Source organism: Odocoileus virginianus, chromosome 21 (genome assembly GCF_023699985.2).
Source record: "Odocoileus virginianus isolate 20LAN1187 ecotype Illinois chromosome 21, Ovbor_1.2, whole genome shotgun sequence".
Taxonomy (NCBI): domain Eukaryota; kingdom Metazoa; phylum Chordata; class Mammalia; order Artiodactyla; family Cervidae; genus Odocoileus; species Odocoileus virginianus.
This window is the reverse complement of record NC_069694.1, coordinates 15056632-15079746: the sequence shown is the minus strand read 5'-3', so window position 1 is coordinate 15079746 and position 23115 is coordinate 15056632. Positions and strand designations below refer to the sequence as shown.

At 35.1% G+C, this 23115-nt stretch overlaps 1 protein-coding gene across 8 annotated transcripts in view; it reads left to right on the top strand.

Moving 5' to 3' along the window:
• Nucleotides 1–23115, top strand: part of PCDH7 (protocadherin 7) — a 449641-nt gene that overhangs the window by 260779 nt on the left and 165747 nt on the right. The window contains exon 4 of one of the 8 annotated variants that reach the window (XM_070452063.1): nt 22974–23000. The exons of the other annotated variants lie outside the window; for them this stretch is intronic. Coding sequence (XP_070308164.1) covers nt 22974–23000 — 27 coding nt within the window. The remainder of the gene's footprint in view (nt 1–22973; nt 23001–23115) is intronic. 8 annotated transcript variants of the gene reach the window in all.

Below are 23115 nucleotides of genomic sequence, written 5' to 3'. Positions count from 1 at the left end.
TGGCAATAGTTATATTTATTTGAGAACTTACTGCATTTCACTTTTTATATCTTTGCATATGAGAATCTCAAATATTCTTCTTTTCCTAACTCCCTGGGGAGGCAGAAGTAGCAGCAGAACACGTGGACTTTCAGAGCTTTGGGCAACGCAGGGGCAGTACTGAGAGACCCAGCACACAGGAGACCAAAGTGAAATTGTTCTACATGCATTTTCCCTCACTCAGGCAGTTCACGTACAGACTAGAAAGTTTTTCCACTTTCCCACATTTTTGGATGAACTGCTTAGTTTTTATTTGTTCTTTAATGCTATTCCCAATTGTAGAGAGTAAAGGGATGCTTTCCATCCTTTGCCTAAAATTCCCTTTCAAGGAACATGAGAGATATTTAGAGTTATTGCTGTAAGTTTTGCTTGAGTGCTTATTTTTTAATTCATAATTATATGCTTTCACACAAAGGACTCCAGGCATTCCTTGGAGTCCGTAAGAAATAATATATGTTTCCTGAGCTTCCCAAGTGGCACTAGTGGTAAAGAACCCACATGCCAAGGCAGGAGACATAAAAGATGCAGGTTCAAATCCCCGGGTTAGGAAGATCCCCAGGAGGAGGGCATGGCAACCTCCTCCAGTATCTTGCCTGGAGAAGCCTAAGAACTAAGGAGCCTGGTGGGCTACAGTCCATAGAGTTGCAAAGAGTTGGTCACAACCGAAGTGACTTAGCACACACACATGTGTTTATTAGTGTACATCAAGTTATTTTAAATTCAATAACTCTTAATTTCTATAGGTTTGTATTGTAATGTGATTTACAATACTTGTGTAGTATATATGGTAGATGGTCTTTAAGATGCAGTCATTTATAAATTTTAATTAATGTAAGTCTATGTAGAATAAAATATGATAGGTATTTTCTGCAATGTAAACTTACGTTTGATGATCCTGACTCACAACTGGGAAATGAAGCAATTTGGATCAGGCAATGCATTAAGATCCATAAATTGTTAAATAGTTCATATTTCAATAATTCTAATTTATAAGATAACATCTTTAAAGTTATTGGCTAATTTTTTTGGAAAACATTAAATTTTTCAGCCTTTTAGTGTGCACTGAATCACTGTTATCAAAATAATTTTGCTTTAAATATATTTGACTCAAATATTTTATCAAACTTCTGCTTTTCCCTGAAACTATTCCCTCTATAGATCACATAATAATATATCAAATCACCTTTCATCAGTCATGCAAAGCAGATCTTCAAAATTCTAAGCATTTATCTCTCATGAGAGATGTTACATCATGCTATTGAATCTTTCCATACAAATTAGGTTTATTCCTAGTTATACATCAACACTGAAAGAAATTAAAGAAAAGAAAGTAAAAATCTTGCCAGCTGGAAATGGTTGTGTTAAATATTTTGCCCTCTTGTGTTCTTGCATCTGTATCCTTCCATCAAAAACAAAATAATCTTTTTGTGAAACTTCAAGAAGAAAAAAATTTAAAGGAGAAAAAAAAAAGTAATGTTTCCCTAAATTTAGAAGCAGCTACAGCCAGATTATTATGGGTAATTTTCATGCACTATCTAGACAGGATGACCGTTTTCATCCAAAAGTATTTCTGTGCAGTGAAAGAACACTTTTCTCTTGGAATCTTTCATAGTAATTAATTTTCAGTTCACACAGGTGATTTAGGTAGATAACCTGGCCCTGATAAACATGTATGCTCTTTCTGACCATCAACATTATAACTCATCAGACTTTCCAAAGCAAGAGCTGTTTAAATCAAAGGATTTTCATTGCAGATTCCTGACTGCTGCTGGCTACATGTCAGAGCTTGGAAGATACACTCTAAGTAATTGTAAAGTACTGTTATCCAATCAGCATACATTATGCAGAGCAAGAACTACACTGTCAGAATTTCTACTGAGGTTTTAACTCAGTCATTTGAACTGTGCGTCATATATACTTAAATGTCTCTACTGGATTAAAGGCATGTTACCTTCTTCACTTTATATAATGATGTTCAGGACAAAATACACTCTTTTGAGTTCTCGAATTATACACTGAGGATAACTGTCATTGTTTTTGCAACAGGATTTAAAATCCATAAAGTGTTTCATGTTAGCTGAGTATATAACTCAAAGGACACTGGAAATTGCAAACTTTGGGTCTGAGCATAAAGGAAGAGTACTTTGGTTTGGTTTAGTCTTTTGCTTATGATTATTTTTTAGAAGAGTGGGAGATGTTTTAAGGGAGGTTTATATTAATACATATACATTTTTGCCTCCAACTTTTAAGAGTAGATGTAGGAAATCACTTATAAAATCTTCAACTTTTACATAAAGTTTTTGTAGGATTTGTAGCTAAAAAAGAAGAAAAGGCACCTGTGTTGAGATTGGCTATGTTACAAATAGGGAGTAAAAGGTCCTCCAAGACTATGCATCATATTACTGTTAAGCTGAAGTGAAAGTTGAGGTTATCAAAATTGCTTTTAAGGACAAAATTCTATTATTCTTGTGAGGGAACATATTTCAGTTTGAAAAGCATGAAGACCAAGAACTTTCATTTAAGCACTTCTTGGGAAATAAACCAGATAATCTGCTAGCCTCTTTATCCTTTAATTTCCATATTGCGAAACTATGGAATTGGGCTAAAGATTTTTAAAATTCCTTCTAGTTTTGAATTTAATTTTTTCTATGTGTTGGATATTTAAAAATTAATAAAATATCAATGCAAAATTAATAAAATATCAATATAAATATAAATAACAGATATTTCAAGTAAAAACATTTATCATAAAAATTATAATAATTTTAAAACTATTTGAAATTCATATAAAGATTGTGGCTGAAGAAGAATGTTGAATTCATGATGGGAAAGCTATGATTGACATTATAAAAAGAAAAAAAATCTGTCATAAGCACAATTCATTTTTATCCTGTTGCTTTTTTAGTTTTTATTTGAATTGTACTTTTAAAATGCATCATAAAAGAGCCTAAAGGTTAACAATAGATATTTTCTAAAATTGGGCCAAATATAATTTCCTGCACATTTATAATCAAGCAATTCTTATAGATCACATTGTTCTCTTTGGTGGACAGTCTGCAATATGATGTCTTTCTGACTTTTCTCTGTTAAAAATGATGGTTTATGATTTTGCAAGAAGACTACACAGTCTTTGATTGACAGAAGATATAAACAATCATACAACCCAAAGTATACTAATGGGGTCACTGACTCAATGGAATTGAATGTTTGGGCAAATTCTGGGAGAGAGTAAAGGACAGGGAAGCCTCGTGTGCTGCAGTTCATGGGGTTGCAAGGAGTCGGATATGACTGAGCAACTCAACAACAGCAATACTTTAAACAGTAGAAACACCAAGTCGTATAGAATCTCCTAAGATCCGAGAGGTATTCTTATATATATATATATATTTTCTCTGATGTATATACATATATATGCAAATATATATGTGAGAGACAAGAAAATATATAAATATAAGTATGTATTTATATAACATAAGCACTGATTGATTATACTTGTTCAAACTGAGCCATTGGACAATGACACAAAAAATAAATACATTAATAAATAATAGTCTTCAGAACCAAGTGCTTTGAATAGCATTTCCCAAAACACAAGACTCAAAGAATTTTAGAAATGAAGCATCCATGCCCTCTGCATCCAGAACTTTAGTTTCCATTCGATAGTCCTTTCCCCAGTGAAAGCCCGCCATTGAGACTTTTGTCCTGGAGTCCAGTAAAGTGAACTGGCACAGCTGCGTTTTACACATCTCCTGGCAAAGCCCATATCAGAGCACAGAGGAGCCTTAGGCTGGGCGGCTGACTCTTGCACTAGACTGAACCCCGAGACAGTCCTGTGAGTAAAGGACAGTCACTGCGTCTGCTTCACTCACAGCTCGGTGTCTCGTCTTTAGAAGGTCCAAATATACATTCGTAGAATAGTGGTAGTTCCTTGATTTTGTCAAAATTTGCCCTTCGAAGCCAAATAACAGACACAAGAACTCTATTCTCTCTAAATCTCCATTGTTCCTCTTTGTTTATTTTGCAAATATTTGTTGAGTGGACACTGCATTCCAAGTATCATTTAGCTTTCAGGAAGGAAAAAAGATTAGCCATTTGGAATCCTTGTCCTGGACAAATTCAGGATTCAGTGGAAAGAACATAAACATTGATAACAGAAAAAATGTGATCAAGAATGTGTTGGAAGAACTATGGCAGAGTGAAAAAGTGATAGGGCAACCCATTTTCAGGTCAGGGTTAGAGACTTTGATGGAGGAAACACATGAGCAGGATTTTTTTTGCTTATTTTCTGCTTTAGTCTCCTAAAATAACCTATCAACCCATGCTGCTCACACTTTACCTTCTGCTCACATAATTGTGCAGGTGTTTTTTTCACAACAATTTTTTTTTTTAAGTGAGGGATTTTGTAAAGATAGTTGATTTTACTTGACAGTTATTTTGAATCCAGCTTTAATAAACAACTGCCTAACAATGATTAGTTTTCATGCCTCATTGTGAGCATGTATGTTACCTGAACATTAAAATAATTCTTATTAAATGTTGTAAAACTGATAATGGCTCATAATAGTTTATAGTGACACCAGATAACTCCAAGTTTCCCAAGCATGCATGTGCCTGTATACTGAGTTTCCATTGCCTTATTATAGTTTTTCTCTCTTTTCTTCCTGGACAACTCTGATCCATGCATTAATGTTCGCACTATTACTTCTTTCCATGAATTTATGTCACAGCTTTAGGATCCTGCATAAAATGATCATCTCTCCTTCCCTTTATAACATTTGGTATGTATCTCGGTCAGAGAATATTTACTGAGAGCCTGTTTTGTTTAAAGCACTGTGCTGGGAACAAAGAGTCATTTCAGCTTCACAGACAGAGCCGTTTTAGGCCAGAATGCAGAGCATAGACTCACTGGTTATTTACAGCCACTGTCCATTCTGGAAGACTCATGCCCTTGCTTTACCAGTGGTTTAATATTTTGAATGTTGCTCCTATGCAACACATAAAGAACCCCTGGGCATTTAAGATGTGCCATTTGTGTTTCTTTCCTTGAAGCTCTACTGTTGTACCTATGTGGCAAATTCCTCAATAAGAAAGAAGTTTGTTTTTGTTTCACGTTTTTCCCAGAGGTTCCCCAGGGGAGCGTCAATTCCTTTTCTATGAATCTTTCAGGAACTGAAGGATGACAACAGAAAAACAATTTAGGAAACATGTTGACAAACCCAAATGAAGCAGAGAGTTTTGTTCTTATACCTACAAGACCAAGAAAGTAAAAAAAAAAAAGAAATGATGGAGGAGGTTGTGCACATTTGCAAGCTATTTCTTAAGCCTCATCTTTAAACATCTAGACACGTGTGATTTTTGAATCTCAGATCCAAGACTGCTTGGGAAGAAAGAAAGGAAATTAGACTAAGAGAGGAGAAGAAATAAAAAGAGAGTGCCTGCAACTGAAAACTCAGATTGAAATACATGATTATAAGGTATCTTATCTCTCATCAAAATGTGTAGAACAACGTGTGAAGCTTTATTCTCTGATTTTCAGTAACAACAGTGATTAAAATTATGAATGTCAATGTCAAAATGGACTCATGTTCAGATCTCATCTTTACTTAGAAGTGAGTATTGCAGACACTTTCATGACTTTACTGAATATATCTGCTTCTGCAGATCATTTTTGCATGAATTAAAGAGATAACCAGTTTGATGATCAATCACTTCCTGTGCACTAGACTTTTCTCTCTGACTTGTGTTAATTAATTCAAAAATAACAACAGTTCTATTGTCCTCATTTTACATATGAGGAAACTGAGACATAGAGTTACTTACTCATTTTGCCTCATTCAGCCAGCAGATATGTTCACCCCAGTGATCAGACCAGAGTCTGAACACCATGAACTGTACATACCGCTGTCTCGCCTGCTTCTTGCATGCCATGCCTAGCATGTAGTAAGTGCTATATAAATAGTGTTTTATTAATAACAATTTTGAAATAGACCTATTATGCCCCCAGTATTTTATTGTAAATTACTACAGCATAGAAGTGTGACAAAGTGGTAGTTTCTTTCTTTCTAGCACATATAATATTTCACATGAGTTGAATGATACCTTTTAAATACCAGACTTCTTTTTTTCCCTTTTATTCCTGTCTGGAAGACAGAAAAGGAGAACATTGTTTTCTTTGCTTCATCTATGTAACCTAGGCAATCAGGTTTATAGAAGATATTGCTAACTATTAAATAGATTTGTCAGATGGAAGAGGGATTTCTTATATTTTCTGCAGCTGTAGAGCAATATGCATGGTGTTATTGTAGTATAAAGTATTTAAGAGCCCGGGTTTTCAGAATCTGTTCTATGACTTGATGAAAATCTCTTCATCTGCCTAAGCTTCAGGCTCCTCATATGTAAAGTGTAGTGTAAGTTCAGATACAAATGACACATAGCTCTAAGATCAATGATACTGTAATTTTGTAGCTAAAGTCCTAGGAAGGAATATTACATACACTTCAATAGGATAATTCAGGTTATCCAAATATGGAATAATTTACCTTTTAAAATAATCAGGTCCACATCATTATAAATATTCAAAAGAATTCCCTCCCAGAGGTGATTTAGAAGTTACAAACTGTTAGGTTGAAAGTTAAACTATGTTAGTTTGTAGAGTTGTTTCTGACCCCAAGTTTCTTAACTTGATTGTATAAACTAAACATATATATAGCTAGAGAAACCTTAAGAAAGGGCAAACAGAGTTTATAATCAGGTTTTTTAATCTCCAGGAAAAATAGGACAAAACAAAACAACATCTCTAAGTAGACTGAAACCAGGGCTCCAATTACTCTCTGAATTCTGGCAGCAAAGCAATAAGAAAATAAACCCAAACACCTGCTGTGTGTTTATGTAAATCAAGTTTAGGCAGGATTATTTCTCTAAAATGTCCCAGGTAATTGTGGCTCAGTAATTCCAGCTTTATTGGTAACTACTGTAAATTTGATCAGCGTTTCTTAAAATGTAGTTCTCAACCCATCTGTATTAGAATCACCCTATTAAAACTGCAGATCCCCAGACCTCCCAAAATTTTGAATCAGGATTAGAATCTGTCTCTGTTTGTAAACAAGCTTTCTTGTCAGTGATTTTCAAACATTTTTGACCAAAGTGCATAATGATTGATATAGTTTAAATCAGTGTTTCCTTTTAACAAAGTGCTTGTATTAGTAGTTACACTAACCATAAAAGGTCATATGTGACTAAAGCAAAAGCTACAAAGACCATATGAACAACAACAATAACAAAAAATTAAGATGACTCTATTTATAATTTGCTTAACATTTATAGAAAATCTAAGAAGTTCCAGTCTTTGTGATAATGAATGTTAGTCATATCACTTTTTTAGGATGAAAAGGAAAATCTTTTTATAATTAAAATAATTCTCTCTTTAATTGTCAGAATTATTATTATGGAAATGAAAAGTGTTCCAATTTTCCTTACTCTTAACACCAATATTTCATTTGCAGTTGCTAGAATTTGTAGGCTATTATGGTAATTTAACACAATGTTTCTTTTGATATGAGTCAGTCAGCTGACTTGTTAGATTACTTGTGTGTGTGTGTAGATTTTTTTTTTTTCCCCAGAGGTTATTTCAATTCCAAGTGGCCCTACAGTAAGATGGAGATTATGAAAGGTAAATAGGAAAGGTTACTACCATATAGGAAATAAAGAACTTTAGTAACATGACTCACCAAAGTCCCTTCCAGCTTGAAAATTCAGTCATTTTCTGATGTAGGTGCATTCAACAGGTCTCACAATGAGTGCACCACTCTCACAGAGTGAGGTAATCAGGACCATTAAAATGCCCAACCTATTTTTTATGTAATTGTCCTCTACGGCATAAACAAATTATCTCCAAAACTCAATTACACTTCACAGATCTTATTTTGCTCTTGAAATCACTGGCCTCACCCACATCATCCCACATTCTAGGCTAAGATCATTCCACCTAAGATGACATAAAATTACTTATATAAAATCAGGCCTGGTCCACCCGACCTCACCCTATAGAGATAGACTCACTTGACAACATAAACTCACTTTCATCCTCAAATGAAAAAATTCTAAAATATATTCCTCACCATCTTTTGTGTTATCATGTTTTTTTCCTTCTAGTTTAGACAGCTTAATTCTTACAAATATTTCTAGAAAACTTGCCAAATGAGAAATAAGTATTATTAAGGGATATGAAGAAATGATAGATTACTTTGCTGACCTCTGAAAAGATGACATGATTGTGAAATTAAGATATCCAGAAACAATTCCCTAAAATATATGGGACTGTGGTGTTGCACACAGATTGAACTCATAAAAAATTTGCTCTTACGTAAAGGTTCCCAGAAAGAGTGAGGATGTAGCATGAGCAGGGATTGAGAAGTGCCATGACATGTTTGGGGACAAGAGGGGAGATTGGTTTGGAGAAAGTATTATTTGGGAAGATGAATTTGGGTAGACCAGTTAGACTTAAATTATGGACTCATGTTTACCACATCAAGTGGTTTAATTTTGAGTGTGATAGTGTTAGTAGCTTCAGTCATATCCGAGCCTTTACAACCCCGTGGACAGTAGCCCAACAGGCTCATCTGTTCATGGAATTTTCCAGGCAAGAATACTAGAGTGAGTGGCCATTCCCTTCTCCAAGGGATCTTCTCAACCCAGGGATTGAACCAGGTCTCTCGGAATATAGGCAGATTCTTTATCATCTAAGCCACCAGGGAAGACCTTGAGTGTGATAAGGGATTGCCTACAGATCTTGAACAACAAACTATATTACTGGAATTTAGGAAAGATGTTCTAGTAACATTCCAAAAGAAAAAGTGATAACTGAGGTCTTCCTGAGAATGGGGACTAAAGTCAAGCATTTCTGCATGGTTGAATGCATTCAATATTGGTGGTAATAGCAGAAGAATAGTGGGTGAAATGAGATGAATATAGGGGTAAAACTGCACTGGACAAAATATGCCAGGATTGCTGTGCTATTAAGGTTCAAATCACCAGATTTTTTTATAGTTTAGTTCAGATCCCATTGTATCCAATTTGTTATTAAGGGTGGAAATTTTATTACTTTGTGTTGTAATAACTCTCAAATTTCCCTTAACAAATTACTCAAATGGATTGAGTTAATTTACTTCTTAAAAAAGTATAACCTGAAATTTGCTGGAAAATGTTTGTTGAATTTTATGCGAATTTATTTTCTGTCACTGAGAGAAAGCAAGTCTTGTTTAATTGCTAGCAAAACAGCAAAGGCAAGAAGGAAGATCTGAAGGAGTAGGAGCATAGATTTGGGGCAGATACCCCTACATCTAGCCCAAGTGTCTGATAGAATTCCACCAAAGAACAAATACTGCTAGAAGCCTTCCTGTTTCTCAAGACAAATCCTAAGTTCTGGTGTCAGTAGATTAATTCCAATCAGAGCAATTTTTTTTCTCCCTTCCTTCCTTCCTCCCTTTGTTCCTGCCTTCCTTTCATTCTTAAATGTAAATTTCTCTCTCTGATTACTAGTTATAATGCTTTGGGTGATCTAGGGAGGAAAACAAAACAGAAATTCTTCACAAAGACAATGATTTCCTACTAAAATATAAAAGTTCTTTTTTTTTTTAAAAATTCAAGCATCCTTCATTTCATAACCAGAAGTCAGATGCTTAATGAACTAAATTAGCTAATAGAGACTTTCGCCGTGTAAGCCTCCCATTTTTCTTGATAATGATAATGATAAGAAGTAGTGGAAGCTATCTTGAGAGTTGACTAACTGGAAATTACCAGTTGTGTGTTGGGTACTTAAAAAGATTAATCTTTCCCTCAAGCTAATTTCTGATAATTAACCAAAATATCCAGGAGTGCCAAGACATATTAAGCTTGTAAGGTAGTATTTTATAACCACCTTTGGAAAGGATAGCCCAGCTCAGGAGTCTCTATTGTGTGGCCATATTTAATGGCCATGGTAACCATTTAAAAGATGCTGGCATATCACTCTGTTGTTTTTGTTGTTCACTCGCTAAGTCATGTCTGACTTTTTGTGACCTCATGGACTGTAGCTCACCAGGCTTCCCTGTCCTCCACTATTGCTGGGAGTTTCCTCAAATTCAGGTCCATTGAGTCAGTGATGCTGTGTAACCATCACACCCTCAGCCACCCTCTTCTTTTGCCTTCTATTCACTCTATTTAAGTATATTTTATGAGGTCTATTTTGAAGAAAATAGAGTTGGATGGGGGATGGGAATTAGTAACAACAAAAGAAGAAGGACACCCTTTATTTAGTTGGCTTGTGTTTCTTTTATTCTGTCTCACTCTTACTAGCCTAATTTAAGTACACAGGTTATATCTCCTTGGAACTACCGTGTGTAGTTCTCTGGCCAGTGACTGACTGATTTTGGAGCTGGCAGCTGGCTGACAACCAGCAGAGAGAGTCCAGGGAGCAGATAACCCCTTAGAAAAATAGAGCCAAAGCTGTACTTTACAAATCTACTCTGCTTCGCTTTCATTTCTCATGTATGTGTGGGTGTGTGTCTGTATGTCTGTGTGCACATGTGCATGCGCGCGTGCATATGTGCGTGTTGGGTTCTCCTACCAGGAACTGGGAAAAGTTGAAGTTTCACCAAACTTTGATTGATTCAGAACGCTCATAGTTTGGCTTATAAAACAGCCATAAAACAGATTTCCAAAGAAGACATATCACTCTGGCATGTTCTAAAAATGTGTAATATCATATCTCCAAAATCATTACAATTCTTTTTTTCTCCCTCATTATTTAAATAATACAGGATGTCCCTCACTCACACAGGGAAAATCATTATATAAGAATAGTTTTACTTACATTAAAAACCCTGACATTCTTAGTGTTTTTTTAATATCCTAGGAAGACTACTAAATATTCAAGCAACGGGCATTTTCCAGAGATAATATTACCTGTGCCTGTTTATGTTTTTAAAGTACTTCTACTTTACAAAGCAAGATGATGCCAGTTCACCTAGCTTTACTTGTCTCATTTATTTGTTTATTCATTCATCTATTCATTTTTAGCTCCTGAACACCTTTCATACTCTGAAAGCATCTTAGAATTGATTCACTTTTCATGTTACACTAGTGAAAAAATGCTCTTTGACCTGAAGTTACAATTACTTTAAAATTTATCAATGCCTATTATCTCTGAATGTTGAAGCTGGCCTGCCTCCCACAAAACTTTGTAAGTATTTAAACCAAACAGGAACTTGAGTGCTCCCCAGGCAGTCCATCACCAAATCTGGGAGCTTGCTCAAATCATGTCCATTGTGCCAGTGATGCCATCCAACCATCTCATCCTCTGTCGTCTCCTTCTCCTCCTGCCTTCAATCTTTCCCAGCATCAGGGGCTTTTCCAGTGAGTCAGTTCTTTGAATCAGGTGGCCAAAGTACTGGAACTTCAGCTTCAGCATCAGTCCTTCCAATGAATATTCAGGACTGATTTCCTTTAGGATTGACTGATTGGATCTCCTTCCAGTCCAAGGGACTCTCAAGAGTCTTCTCCAACACCACAGTTCAAAAGCATCAATTCTTTGGCATTCAGCTTTCTTTATGGTCCAACTCTCATATCAGTAGATGACTACTGGAAAAACTACAGCTTTGACTAGATGGACCTTTGTCAGCAAAGTAATGTCTCTGTTTTTTAATATGCTTTCTAGATTGGTCATAGCTTTTCTTCCAAGAGCAAGTGTCTTTTCATTTCATGGCTTTCATCATTTGTGAATAGTTGCCACCAATGAAAATATGTGGTTATTTTTTTAATCTGAATAACTTTTAATTTTAAAGACTTCAATCCATTTTAAACATGTAATACTGATAAGCAGGCATTTAGAGTATCATCCTTCAAAAGCTTTCTATGTACAACAGATATGAAAAAAAACCCAGTAATATTAGATCAGTTTTCTTATTTGGAAGAGTTAGAACTACTATCTAGGTAGGTAGCACTGGATTCTTTTCTCTGTGGCACCTTTCTATTTGTCCTCAATCTTCTCAGCCCCTCTCATTTTTTCCTGTCTCTAATGTTGTTTCCCAGATAATTCATCCCATTTCTGTCTATGAGGGCTCAATAAGGTGTTTTGTAGTCAAAGACCTGCTTTTTCCAATACTTTCTCTTGGAGCCAATATACAATTTTTCTTCTGCTCCCGCTTCTCTTTGCCGTCTGTCTCTGGAGAACTTGTATGGAAGCAAAGTTTGCATGTGGTAGAATGTTAAGAGATATCACCAAATGCAAATCTGCAAGCATGATTTTGTTCTCAGGAATTATCTGAATTGCATTTCAGAATTCATATTACTCTTCCCACCTTTCCCTCATACTGTCAAAGGCATGGAAATTTCACGTGGCTTGTTATTGTGAGTGAAAGTGTGAAAGTGTTAGTCGCTTCACTCATGTCCAGTTCTCTGCAACCCCATAGACTGTAGCCCGCCAGACTTTGTCCATGGGGATTCTCCAGGCAAGAATACTGGAGTGAGTTGCTAAGCTCTTCTTCAGGGGATCTTCCCAACCCAGGTCTCCTGCCATGCAGGCAGATTCTTTGCCATTCTGAGCCACATATTACGAAGCCTAAATCTCAGGCTTCTTCTCTCCCCAGCCCTCTTCTCCTCTGGCCAATCATGCCCTCTGAGCTACCAGGAAAACCCTGTCATCTCTGATCTGGTGCTTTTAAATGTGTTAAGGACTCTAACAATTATCTTTTCCCCTCTCAAACACCATTTTGAAATAAAAATTGTTTGGTACTTACATAACATGGTGGAGATTGTTGCACTTTTGTTGATGCATATATACTGATGTAAAGATGTATACGCACTGTCTTCAAGTAAATCTAAAACTTACCAGCTGATTATTTTTTCTTGCGTAATCTGAATTTTCTTTGTTGTTTGGCCATATTTCATGAATACAGTTTAAAAGGTCATTATAATGTTGCAATGAACTAGATATTATACATATATGTGGCCCAATCTAAGTTCATAGGGGCCTGACTCTTATCCTACGGTTATTGATGCATAAGAAAATATACATTAATCAGGACCTATCAATATCCAAGAGAACTGGTTTTCAATCCTGACTCTGCCTCCAGCACACTGTGTGATGACCTTGAATACCTTCTATCTCTAAGGTACAAAGCCTTGTACCTTTCTGATCTTTGATTTTCTTATCTGTAAAATAGAATAATTATATGTCACTAAGTATTTTTCAAGTGCTTTTTCCATGGTAAGAATTGCATTTAATGGTAGAATTATTTCTGAGTCTCACCATTGGACTAGATTTTTCAGTAGTGAATATACAGTCCTCATAAATTACTTCCTATGTTACATTCTTGCATGTTTTTCTTCACAGAGGTCAGTTTGATGGTATTTATTTTCCTATACACTGATATGGCATCGTGGCCTTCACCCTGAGAATACGTTAGAACATTACTATTAAAGAGAGTTTTTGTCATAGTTATATTAAAGTCTCAACAACTGTACTTCTTGTTTCTTTTCCATTCTTTGAACTAGTAGAACAACAATATTGATAGTTTTGGGAAATAAAGGGCCTTTTGCTTTTTTTTTTTTTTTCACTGCATAGAAGCTAAAGATGCTTCTGCTTTAAGATAGTTACAAAAAAAAAGATAAAGGTGTGTGCATGCTCATTTGTGTCTGACTCTTGTTGATCCCATGGACTGTAATCCACCAGGCTCTTCTTTCCATGGAATTCTCCAGGCAATAGTACTAGAGTGAGTTGCCGTTTCCTATTCCACAGGATCTTCCTGACCCTAGAATCAAATCTTCACCTCTTGAGTCTCCTGCATTGGCAGGCAGATTCTTTACCACTAAGCCACCTGGGAAGCCTGTGGGGTATCAACATTCACTCTACATCTTACCAGTCTCACATAATATAGCCCTATATACAAAACAGAAAAAGAGACACAGATGTACAGAACAGACTTTTAGACTCTGTGGGATGTTCAGAGCGAACAGCATTGAAACAAGTATACTATCAAGGGTGAAACAGATCACCAGCCCAGGTTAGATGCATGAGACGGGTGCTCAGGGCTGGTGCACTGGGAAGACCCAGAGGGATGGGATGGGGAGGGAGGTGGGAGGGGGGATCGGGATGGGGAACACATGTAAATCCATGGCCGATTCATGTCAATGTATGGCAAAAACCACTACAATATTGTAAAGTAATTAGCCTCCAAAGAATAAAAATAAATGGAAAAAAAACTCTAAAAAAAATTAAAATAAATGAAGTATAAGTTATAAAAAAAATAGCATTGGGCATAGAAGAACTCAAGAGAACTGTTTACACTATAGCTTTGGTAACAAAAACACACTTTTCTATAAGTATCAGATTAATAATTCAGAGTCATAATAATCTGCAACTCACAAGATCATTATCTAGCACTAAGATATTACAAACTATTTTTTTTTTCCTCTGAAGAGCATATTTAACTACTAGCACAAGCACAGGATTGCCTGCAGAATTTAATCTTGCCCACAAAGTACTAACAGACAGAATGAAGCCAAACAGAACATTAAGAACTTCAAGATTCATATTTTTTTCTCTAATGGATTCTGAAGAGAAGAAAACACAGGTCGTGTAAAGAAATAAATGAATGGGATATCATGATCACTCAGAAACAGGTGATTCATTCATATTGAACAAGGGGGAAACACACTTCTAGTGATTATAATTAAATTGCTTATTTTTTAATTCTTAGAAGTTTCAAATTTTTCAATAATTCTTAAATTCTTAAAAATGGAATCAGGTTTGATTAATTTGTGTAAGCAGAATATAAAATTTATCAGAATATTCATTTACCTTTGGTTCTGTTTACATATTTATTTATGATCATGAAAGATTAAAAGAAAAGTATAGCTCCAATGATTGGGATATGGTAATCCCTCCCATGCCTCATTTTCCTATTTGTATATTCTATTAATATCATTATCAAAAGCCAAGATCAATAATTTATTTGTGAAGAATTTAAAAACCACCAGAAAGTGTTGTAGCATTTGAAGTCTTACTAAGTTGATATTGACAGTACATTATTGTTGAGAAACACATTTCATTTTTGGATGCCTAGATTTATGACAGATTTAGTTACAAGGGACATGAATTTGATGTATAACACCAGAGTCTTTGAAGTGCATGGGAAAATATCACAGTTTTTCATAATATTAATGTCTTACATTGAGCTATATGCTGCCTTGCTTTCCAAGGTTGAAGCAAATATTTTATTAGAAATCAAATCAATTTCAGACAATAAAAAAGCCCATATTCCATCACTGAGTAAAGTACAAGCTCTTCAAAGTTGTTCTTTTTAAATTAATAGAGTGTATCAGTTCATGTATTAGTATATAGCATCCAGGAATAATAAAGGATTAAGTTTTCACCCTTCTTAACCTTGCTGTTTTATGTGGAGTCTTCTGATGCCAGTGTTGACTGATATGAAAATGCTTTGTGCTCTATGTCACTGAGGTTTTTTTTTTAATGTTGCTCTTCTTCTTCTTCTTCTTCTTTTTTTTCCCCAGTATAGAGATAGTCAGGATTCATATTTTTTACAGTTTAGAGTACTATTCACTCCCCTTTGCGGCCAGGTTCTGTGCTGACTCTATTGCTGGTGCATGGACTCTGTTAGCATGGAGAAATGCAGCGGTGGAGCAGGGAGGGCAGGAAGGGAGAAGAGGGAACACTGGAGACGCGTGTCATTCTCTAGTTCCTTTTCCCTTTTCACGCGCCACTCTCCTTAGGAGTGTTCACAAATCTTTCCAGTAAACTCTCCCATCTCCAGATTCTGTCCTAGTTTTTACCACTTCCCTTCTCCATCCCTGGGCTTCCCTGGTGGCTCAGATGTAAAGAATCTGCCTGCAGTGTGGGAGATCCGGGCTTGAACCCTGGGTTGGGAAGATCCCCTGGAGAAGAGAATGGTTACCCACTCCAGTATTCTTGCCTGGAGAATTCCACGGACAGAGGAGCCTGGCGGGCTATGGGATTCTAAAGAGTCAGATACAACTGAGCCATTAACACTTTCACTTTCTTTCTCCTCCACCCACTTTTACTGGTGGATCTATCTATGCTCCGGCTTTTTCTTTCAAGATAACCTCCACTATTTTCTCACCCATAGGAGATAAAATCATGGTGCCTCTCAAGCCTGACACCCACGTTTGATTTGATCTTTAGAACAAAGCTAGCATCTCTACCCAAATCCCTAACTTGAGAATCCCTTTTCAAATCCTCCTTTTTAAATTAATTAATAAAATAACCCTTAACCCTTTTCATATTATGTATGGACTGCTACGTTATGTGTTAAATGCCATCAAGGATTCTTTTCAGCTACTTTACTGATCTCCTTCACATTTAACAGTAACTTCTCCATCCACTCTGCTTTTGAGTGTCATTTCTTGTTACTGTCCTATCTACAAGATAGGAGGGGCACTTGAGTCTAGGTCTGATAGCACCTAGAACATTCCTTCAGAATTAAAGAGGAATTTAGAGATTTTCTGAATTATTGATTTTTGAGGAGTTAAAGATTAGAAGAAAAATGTTTCAGTGGTTTAAACATTAAACATTAATTGCAGTTGGGATCTGCCAGATATACAACCTGTTCTTCTCACAAAACTCAATTTATCATGTATAGGAAAGCCATTAGCAACATGCCTCTACATGTGTCCAGACATCTCTTGCCTCTTTCTGAGATCAGGGAAGGAGTGCAGGGGGTCCCTTGTGTAGCTTTACTTTGCTCTCTGACTACATCCATACAAGATATCAAGCTGATATCACATTGGCCAAAGAATTTGGAAAATATTGTTGTTATTATATACACATACATCTATATTTATATGTATACATGTATCTTCATCTATCTAATCTATACTGTAATTTTCTAATAGAAAACAGAAAATATATCAACTTTGTTTTAAACCATTCTTAGTATGAATCAAAGGATTTCTGGTATTTATTGGACAAAGATGAAAATCAATCTCCCATAATTTAAGAGAGAATGGTAATTTGTTTTAAAGTCAATACATGGGTTACTAACTGTCAAATCAATGACGCTGTTTGTTTAACAGAGAGCTAACTTGAGAAGTCCAAAAAGTCATCTGCTTTCTCTGATTATCCCAAAATTCTCACTGAATTTACATTTTCCAAAATAAAAGCAAAGCAAACTTACCAGGATTGGATCATTTATATACAACTGGAAATATTTCATACTCAGAAAAATACTATCATTATACATTTGCATCAGCATTGATAGTTTTGTTTTTCATCAGATTTTATTGCAAGCAGTGTAGGAGAGATTTCTTAACCCTTAAATTTTAACACATTTTGTTTCTAAATGTATGTGTCCTAGTATAAATCAAGTGGCCATATCAGTATGCATTTCTTGTAGTATGGGAGCATAAGTGACATTTTGAAATATTTTAATTGCATGTTCGGAAGTGCTAGTAGATATGCCAAAGTGAGAATACGATCCTGAAACTAATTAATGTGGCTTCATTGATCAAGAGCACTAGAGCTCTTATAAATACTAATAATAGCATTGTAACAGTGTATTTCCGTTTGTCTGTTGACACTCTGTGCTGTAACAGTCCCCCACACCATTGAGTCGAAGAAAGTCTTTGTGTGGATTTAACAAAAATCATTTCACATTGTTTTGTAGTAAATTCATAAGACTGCCTACACTTCTAAGACTTCTTATACCTCGTAGTGATCTTATACTAGTGTCTATAGTACTGAGATTGATGGACTTGAAAGAACAACTATTTCATTGTTTACAGAGCTGGAGAAATAAAGGAATCAGTAAAATACATTCTACATTCAAATACATTAATTTTTTAAAATATAGGAAATACAAAAAACAATAACATGGCTCATCTGTGCAGAAAGTAAAGGCTAGCTGAGGGGAGGGATCAATGTGGAGGGGTTAGTTTTGATATAAGGTTTGCTTCATAAATAGCACTACACTGAAACAGAAAAGTCTGTTTAAAATGGCACTCTTGGGTAATGGTCAGCCTTCATTTCTCATCATTAAATATCTAGGAATCTTGGCTAGGGGAGTGTTTGTCTATCACTGAGGTTGTGTTTGAATGGAAAGAATACTGGATTAGGAATTCTAGATTTGTTTTTCTTTTTATCATAGGCTTTTTTTTTTTTTTTAGTTGGAGGATTTATTGTTTCAAAATGTGTTAGTTTCTGCTGCACAGCAATGTGAATCATTTGTAACTGTACATATATCTCCTCCCTCTTGAGCGTCCCTTCCAACTCCTCCCATCCCTCCCGTACGTCATCATAGAGCGCCATGCTGAGCTTCTTACCTTGGACAGCAGCTTCCCGCTGTCTGTGTATTTTATACGTGGTAGTGTATCCATGCCAACAGTACCCTCTCAATTTGTCCCGCCTTCTCCTTATGCCACTGTGTCCGTAAACCCTTTCTCTACATCCGTATCACTATTCCTGACTTGCAGATAGGTTCATCAGTACTAGATGTGGTCTTGGATCTTCTCTTACTTGGAAATTTTTTTTCATCCAAATTTATTTCTCAGGTCTTCATTTTCTTCATACATAAACAGAAAGAAGTTGAAGTCACAAATGTTTAAGGCCTTCTCAACAAATTCTAGAAGACTGTGATTTTGGAATCATTAATATAGGCTTCCCAAATAAAGAATACAATGAGAGCAAAGTTAATTGAATTATACCCAAGAGAAAAAAATGCCTGTCAATGTGTAATTCGAAAAATTATTTGTGGATCCTTTATCGTCATCTAAAGGCATCCGAAGGCAACCAGCTTACTCCTTTCTATGGCAATGAAATTTCCAACTACAGAGATCTCCATGGGCAATAAAATAATCCAACAAAATGTGGCAAAGGCCTGTTAAATCCAAACAAAACTCTCATATTGGAAAAGGAAAAAAAACAGCCATTAGGAAGCTAAATATGTATGAAAAGACATTCTGCTCAAACTTGAACTACATTAGTCATTTGGGGCAAGGCTAGGTTAGTAACACCATTCAAAGAAAGTTAAGGGCGCATTTCTGCATTGTTTGTCCTCTTGCTAAGAAGTTTCATTTGTCTTTGTTTTGAGCCGCAAGTACAGCTAAGTATTTATTGAATTTGTATTTGATTCCTCTTCAGGAACTTATAAATCATCACTCTCATTATTTCAACAAATATTATTCTATACTAATTTGATTATAGAACTGGCCTTCAGTTTTAGTTATTTTAATGTGTAAACTGGGATAGAAAAGAGGAACACTTTGGATTTTAGTGGTAACTATGCAATCAACTTACAAGCTTTGTGACCTTGGACAATTTACTTAGATTCTCGGATATTCAGTATTCTCATTAAAAATATTAATAAAATCCATAACCTCCTGAATTAGGGTGAGATGAAAAAAATGTATATGAAGGATGTATCATAGTGCCTATCATAGAGCAGATCTTCATCAATTCTCAGTTGATCTTCCTTCGAATTACTCATTCTCATATTGAAATAAGAACATTTCTTAATTTTTGAAATTTGTAAATCAGTGATTTGCTCCTGGCTTTGCTGCCAGTTGTGGGACCTTGAACAGACTACTGTCCTTTTGCACTCCAGTGTTCTTATCTGTAAAAGATGATCTGAACTATATAATTTTAAGTACTTCACTACCCTTTCATTTAGTTTTATTTCTTTTGGTCTTTGTAGTTTTAAATGAATGACAACAAAAAATAGATGAACTACCATTTCCTGATTATGCAATAAAGTAGAATAGTTTCCTATGCAACATGACATAATCCAAAAGTATATTATACTAATTATTGTAACTCTCTTAAATTCTTACCAGAAGTAGCTAAGAGACTTGAAATAGGTATTTTTAATCTTTCTTCAAAACAAGGAAAATGTAATCCACGTGTTTCTTAAGTTGAAATTTTCCTTCCATTAATAATTTCTATTGAGTCATACATATCTAGGTTTATGTTTCTTTTGGTCTGCAGATGATTTTGCCTTGTCTTCTAAATGATAGCTACTGATTACATTAATATTCAGATCTCTGTCCTGTCTTCCCAAAAGGTCACTTTTTTCTCTTTTTAAAAAATTAAGCTCTTGTATTCCTGAGAAGAGAATTATTATTTCCCATGAAAATAGATTTTAGTTAGAAGGGCCTTTCTAAAAGCATGCAAATGAACAAAATACTGTATCCACATTAGATTATCAAATGATTCACTTTTATGTAGATGTTATATCAAATCTGCAAAGCAAAATCTGTGAGAAATGCATAGATAATCCCTATTTCACATGATCCCTGCCTGCCCCCCCAAAAATGACCATAGTATCATTATGAAGAAATGGTTGAACAATGACAAACGTGATCTTTGTACAACTCAAATTTTTTTTTACCTAAAATTTAAAAGTACTCTAATATATTCAAAATGTATTTGAAACTATCTTTGGGCATGATATCTCATAGCATATTGTGATACGTCACACATACATGGAAATTACAATTTCATAGGTTATACATTACAAAGAATGACTTTTTCATCAGTCTATTCCTTTATGATGGGGAAGCTAACCAGTGTTACTCTCGTAACATACTCCAAAATCTGCTTTTCCAACTCACAGGGTAAAGTGAACAAAAAACAGCAGCAACAAAACTTAATCCAAGGACAAGAATTCTTTAATTAATAAGTAAATGCAAAACTTGTCATTTTACCTGCTCACCTTTATCTGAATATCATGTGATTAACCACTTGAAATTTAGAAGTTAGGTGAAGGTAATAAACTATATCTACTTCCTCCCAAGTTTTCACTTTAAAATGCTTTATTTTTCTTGTTTATCTGTTCCTGATATGTCTTTTCTGTAAGGGCACCTGGCTAATAACTTAAAAGTTTCCAAGTATAGCTAGCTATCAGGTTAGCTCCATGAAGCCCATTTAGTACTTATAAAATGTTGTGGATACCACTTATAATATCTCTGGGAAATTTTGTCATTAGTATTTCTCAAATTAGATCACATTGTTTAAAATCATGAGAATGGCTCATAAAATAGCATTTTCTTTCTTTTCCAGGTAGGCATATAAGATAAAATAGTCTGAATGCATTAAATATTTCTATATTTTGGAAATATCTGAAAGCATGGTAGTACCATAGAAACATGTTTTAGTTTAAACATTAGTTGGAATAAGAAACAAAAAATAAAATATCAGTGCAGAGTTACCTACTAATGACTTAGGAAGCACTTTAACAGGCAGGCTGGGACTATGCTGCCAGGGAAGAAGGAGCATAATGCCCCAGGTACATTAGGGACTATTTAATGTTCAGGGAGTCCATTATATTGCAAACAGTGGTCATTCACTAGGTCTCTGAGCTAAAGCAGAAATATCAATTATTTTAAAGGCTTGACTTGCTGCTTTGAAAACATCATCTGCCCCTACCCCTCCCTGAGAAGCACATACTTGTGGTTACATGAAAATATCCACCCGTAAAAACACTGTGTTTCTCCAATTTGGCCATATGAATCACCACGGGAGAAAGGACTATTAAAACCTTAATCATTGTGATAAGCAGATGGAAACGTCATGATAATAGCAGGTGATTTAAAAAAGGAATATATTTCTTAGAAGTCAAAGTATTTTGTCATGTTTATGCCCACAAGTGTATAAAAGCCACTACATTTTCTTACATGGTAAAATATTGGTAATAATTAGATTTAGAATAATGTATTATGCTAGATGGATAGATAATAGAATTTTCACCTACATACTCTGAGTTATAAACAGTTGTAAACACTACAGTCTTAATGAAATTTAAACAGAATTCTCAGAATATGAGAAACCCAACATTTTCCATATGCACTGTCATATTCCATTCTTTTTCTAATATTCATATTTCATTAGCATTTAGTACACAGGCCTTGGGATTTTTTAAAAAGAAATATAAATATATTCTAGTTTGGTATTTGTGAACTATTTATCATTTAATTTACCATCAAGGCCTATTTAATTTTGTTTAAGACACTAAATTAATTTAAATCCCACCTCTTTTACTTTTGATATGCAAATATTTTTACTTTGATGTTGTAGCAGTACAAATTGAATTTTGCAACATGAACCGCTAATGCTAATTTGATTACTTCTGTATTAGTGTTGAGTGCTGCTAAAATAGCAAGAGATTGTTTAAGAACTGAAACTGGGAATGGAAGAACTCTTTCTCTGCAGGCCCTCTGCAATGATGGTAGTATTAATGCATGTACATGAATGCTTGATGATTCTCATACAGCCATGAATATTAATTTTAAAGACAAACAATTTAGGAGTTTTAAAAAAACCTGACAGCTTGATTTTTTGAAAAATTGAGTTCATCAAAAAGTCCTGACTGAACTTTTTAATAGCTCAGAGAGTTTGAATCCATTTAAGATATTTATTGCAGACTATTTAGACCATGATTTCTTTTTAACAGTAAAGATGTTTATCAAATATAGTGAAGAAAAGGTGCCTAAATTATGAATTCAATACTTTTTGGATGGAAGTGAATCAGGCTTTTTTAAAAAAGAATGAACCTTTTTACAAAGATCTATTTAATTGACTTATTTGATAAAGTTGAGGAGATTTCTAATGACCTGTAACAAAAAGGATGACATAAACATCTGATTACAACTCAAGATAAGACAAGAATACCTGACAACTGTTGAAAAATGATTTTTCCTTTTTTTTAAAAATAGTACTTGAAAGTATTATCTCACAGGGAAAAAAAAAAACCACATTTATACACATGATCTACAAGATCATCCAGTGGTGGAGCTGCAGTAATATCTGCCACCTGTAGTGTGCCTGCAGCGTGCATGTTGCTTGTCTGTTTATCAATGAAATGTCTGTGTATGTCTGTCTGTAATTTGCATTATGCCTGAAAGTCTCTATGCTCATTAACCTTTTACAGGTGCCGCACCATTCCAAGGAACTGCAGGTACTAAAACAATGGCAGTGTTCTTGAAGGCACAGCACACTTTGAGCTCCACCTTCTCCTCCTGCCTGCCCTGAGGCAATGTTTTGGAGGCCATTCAATGAATTAGACATTTGTG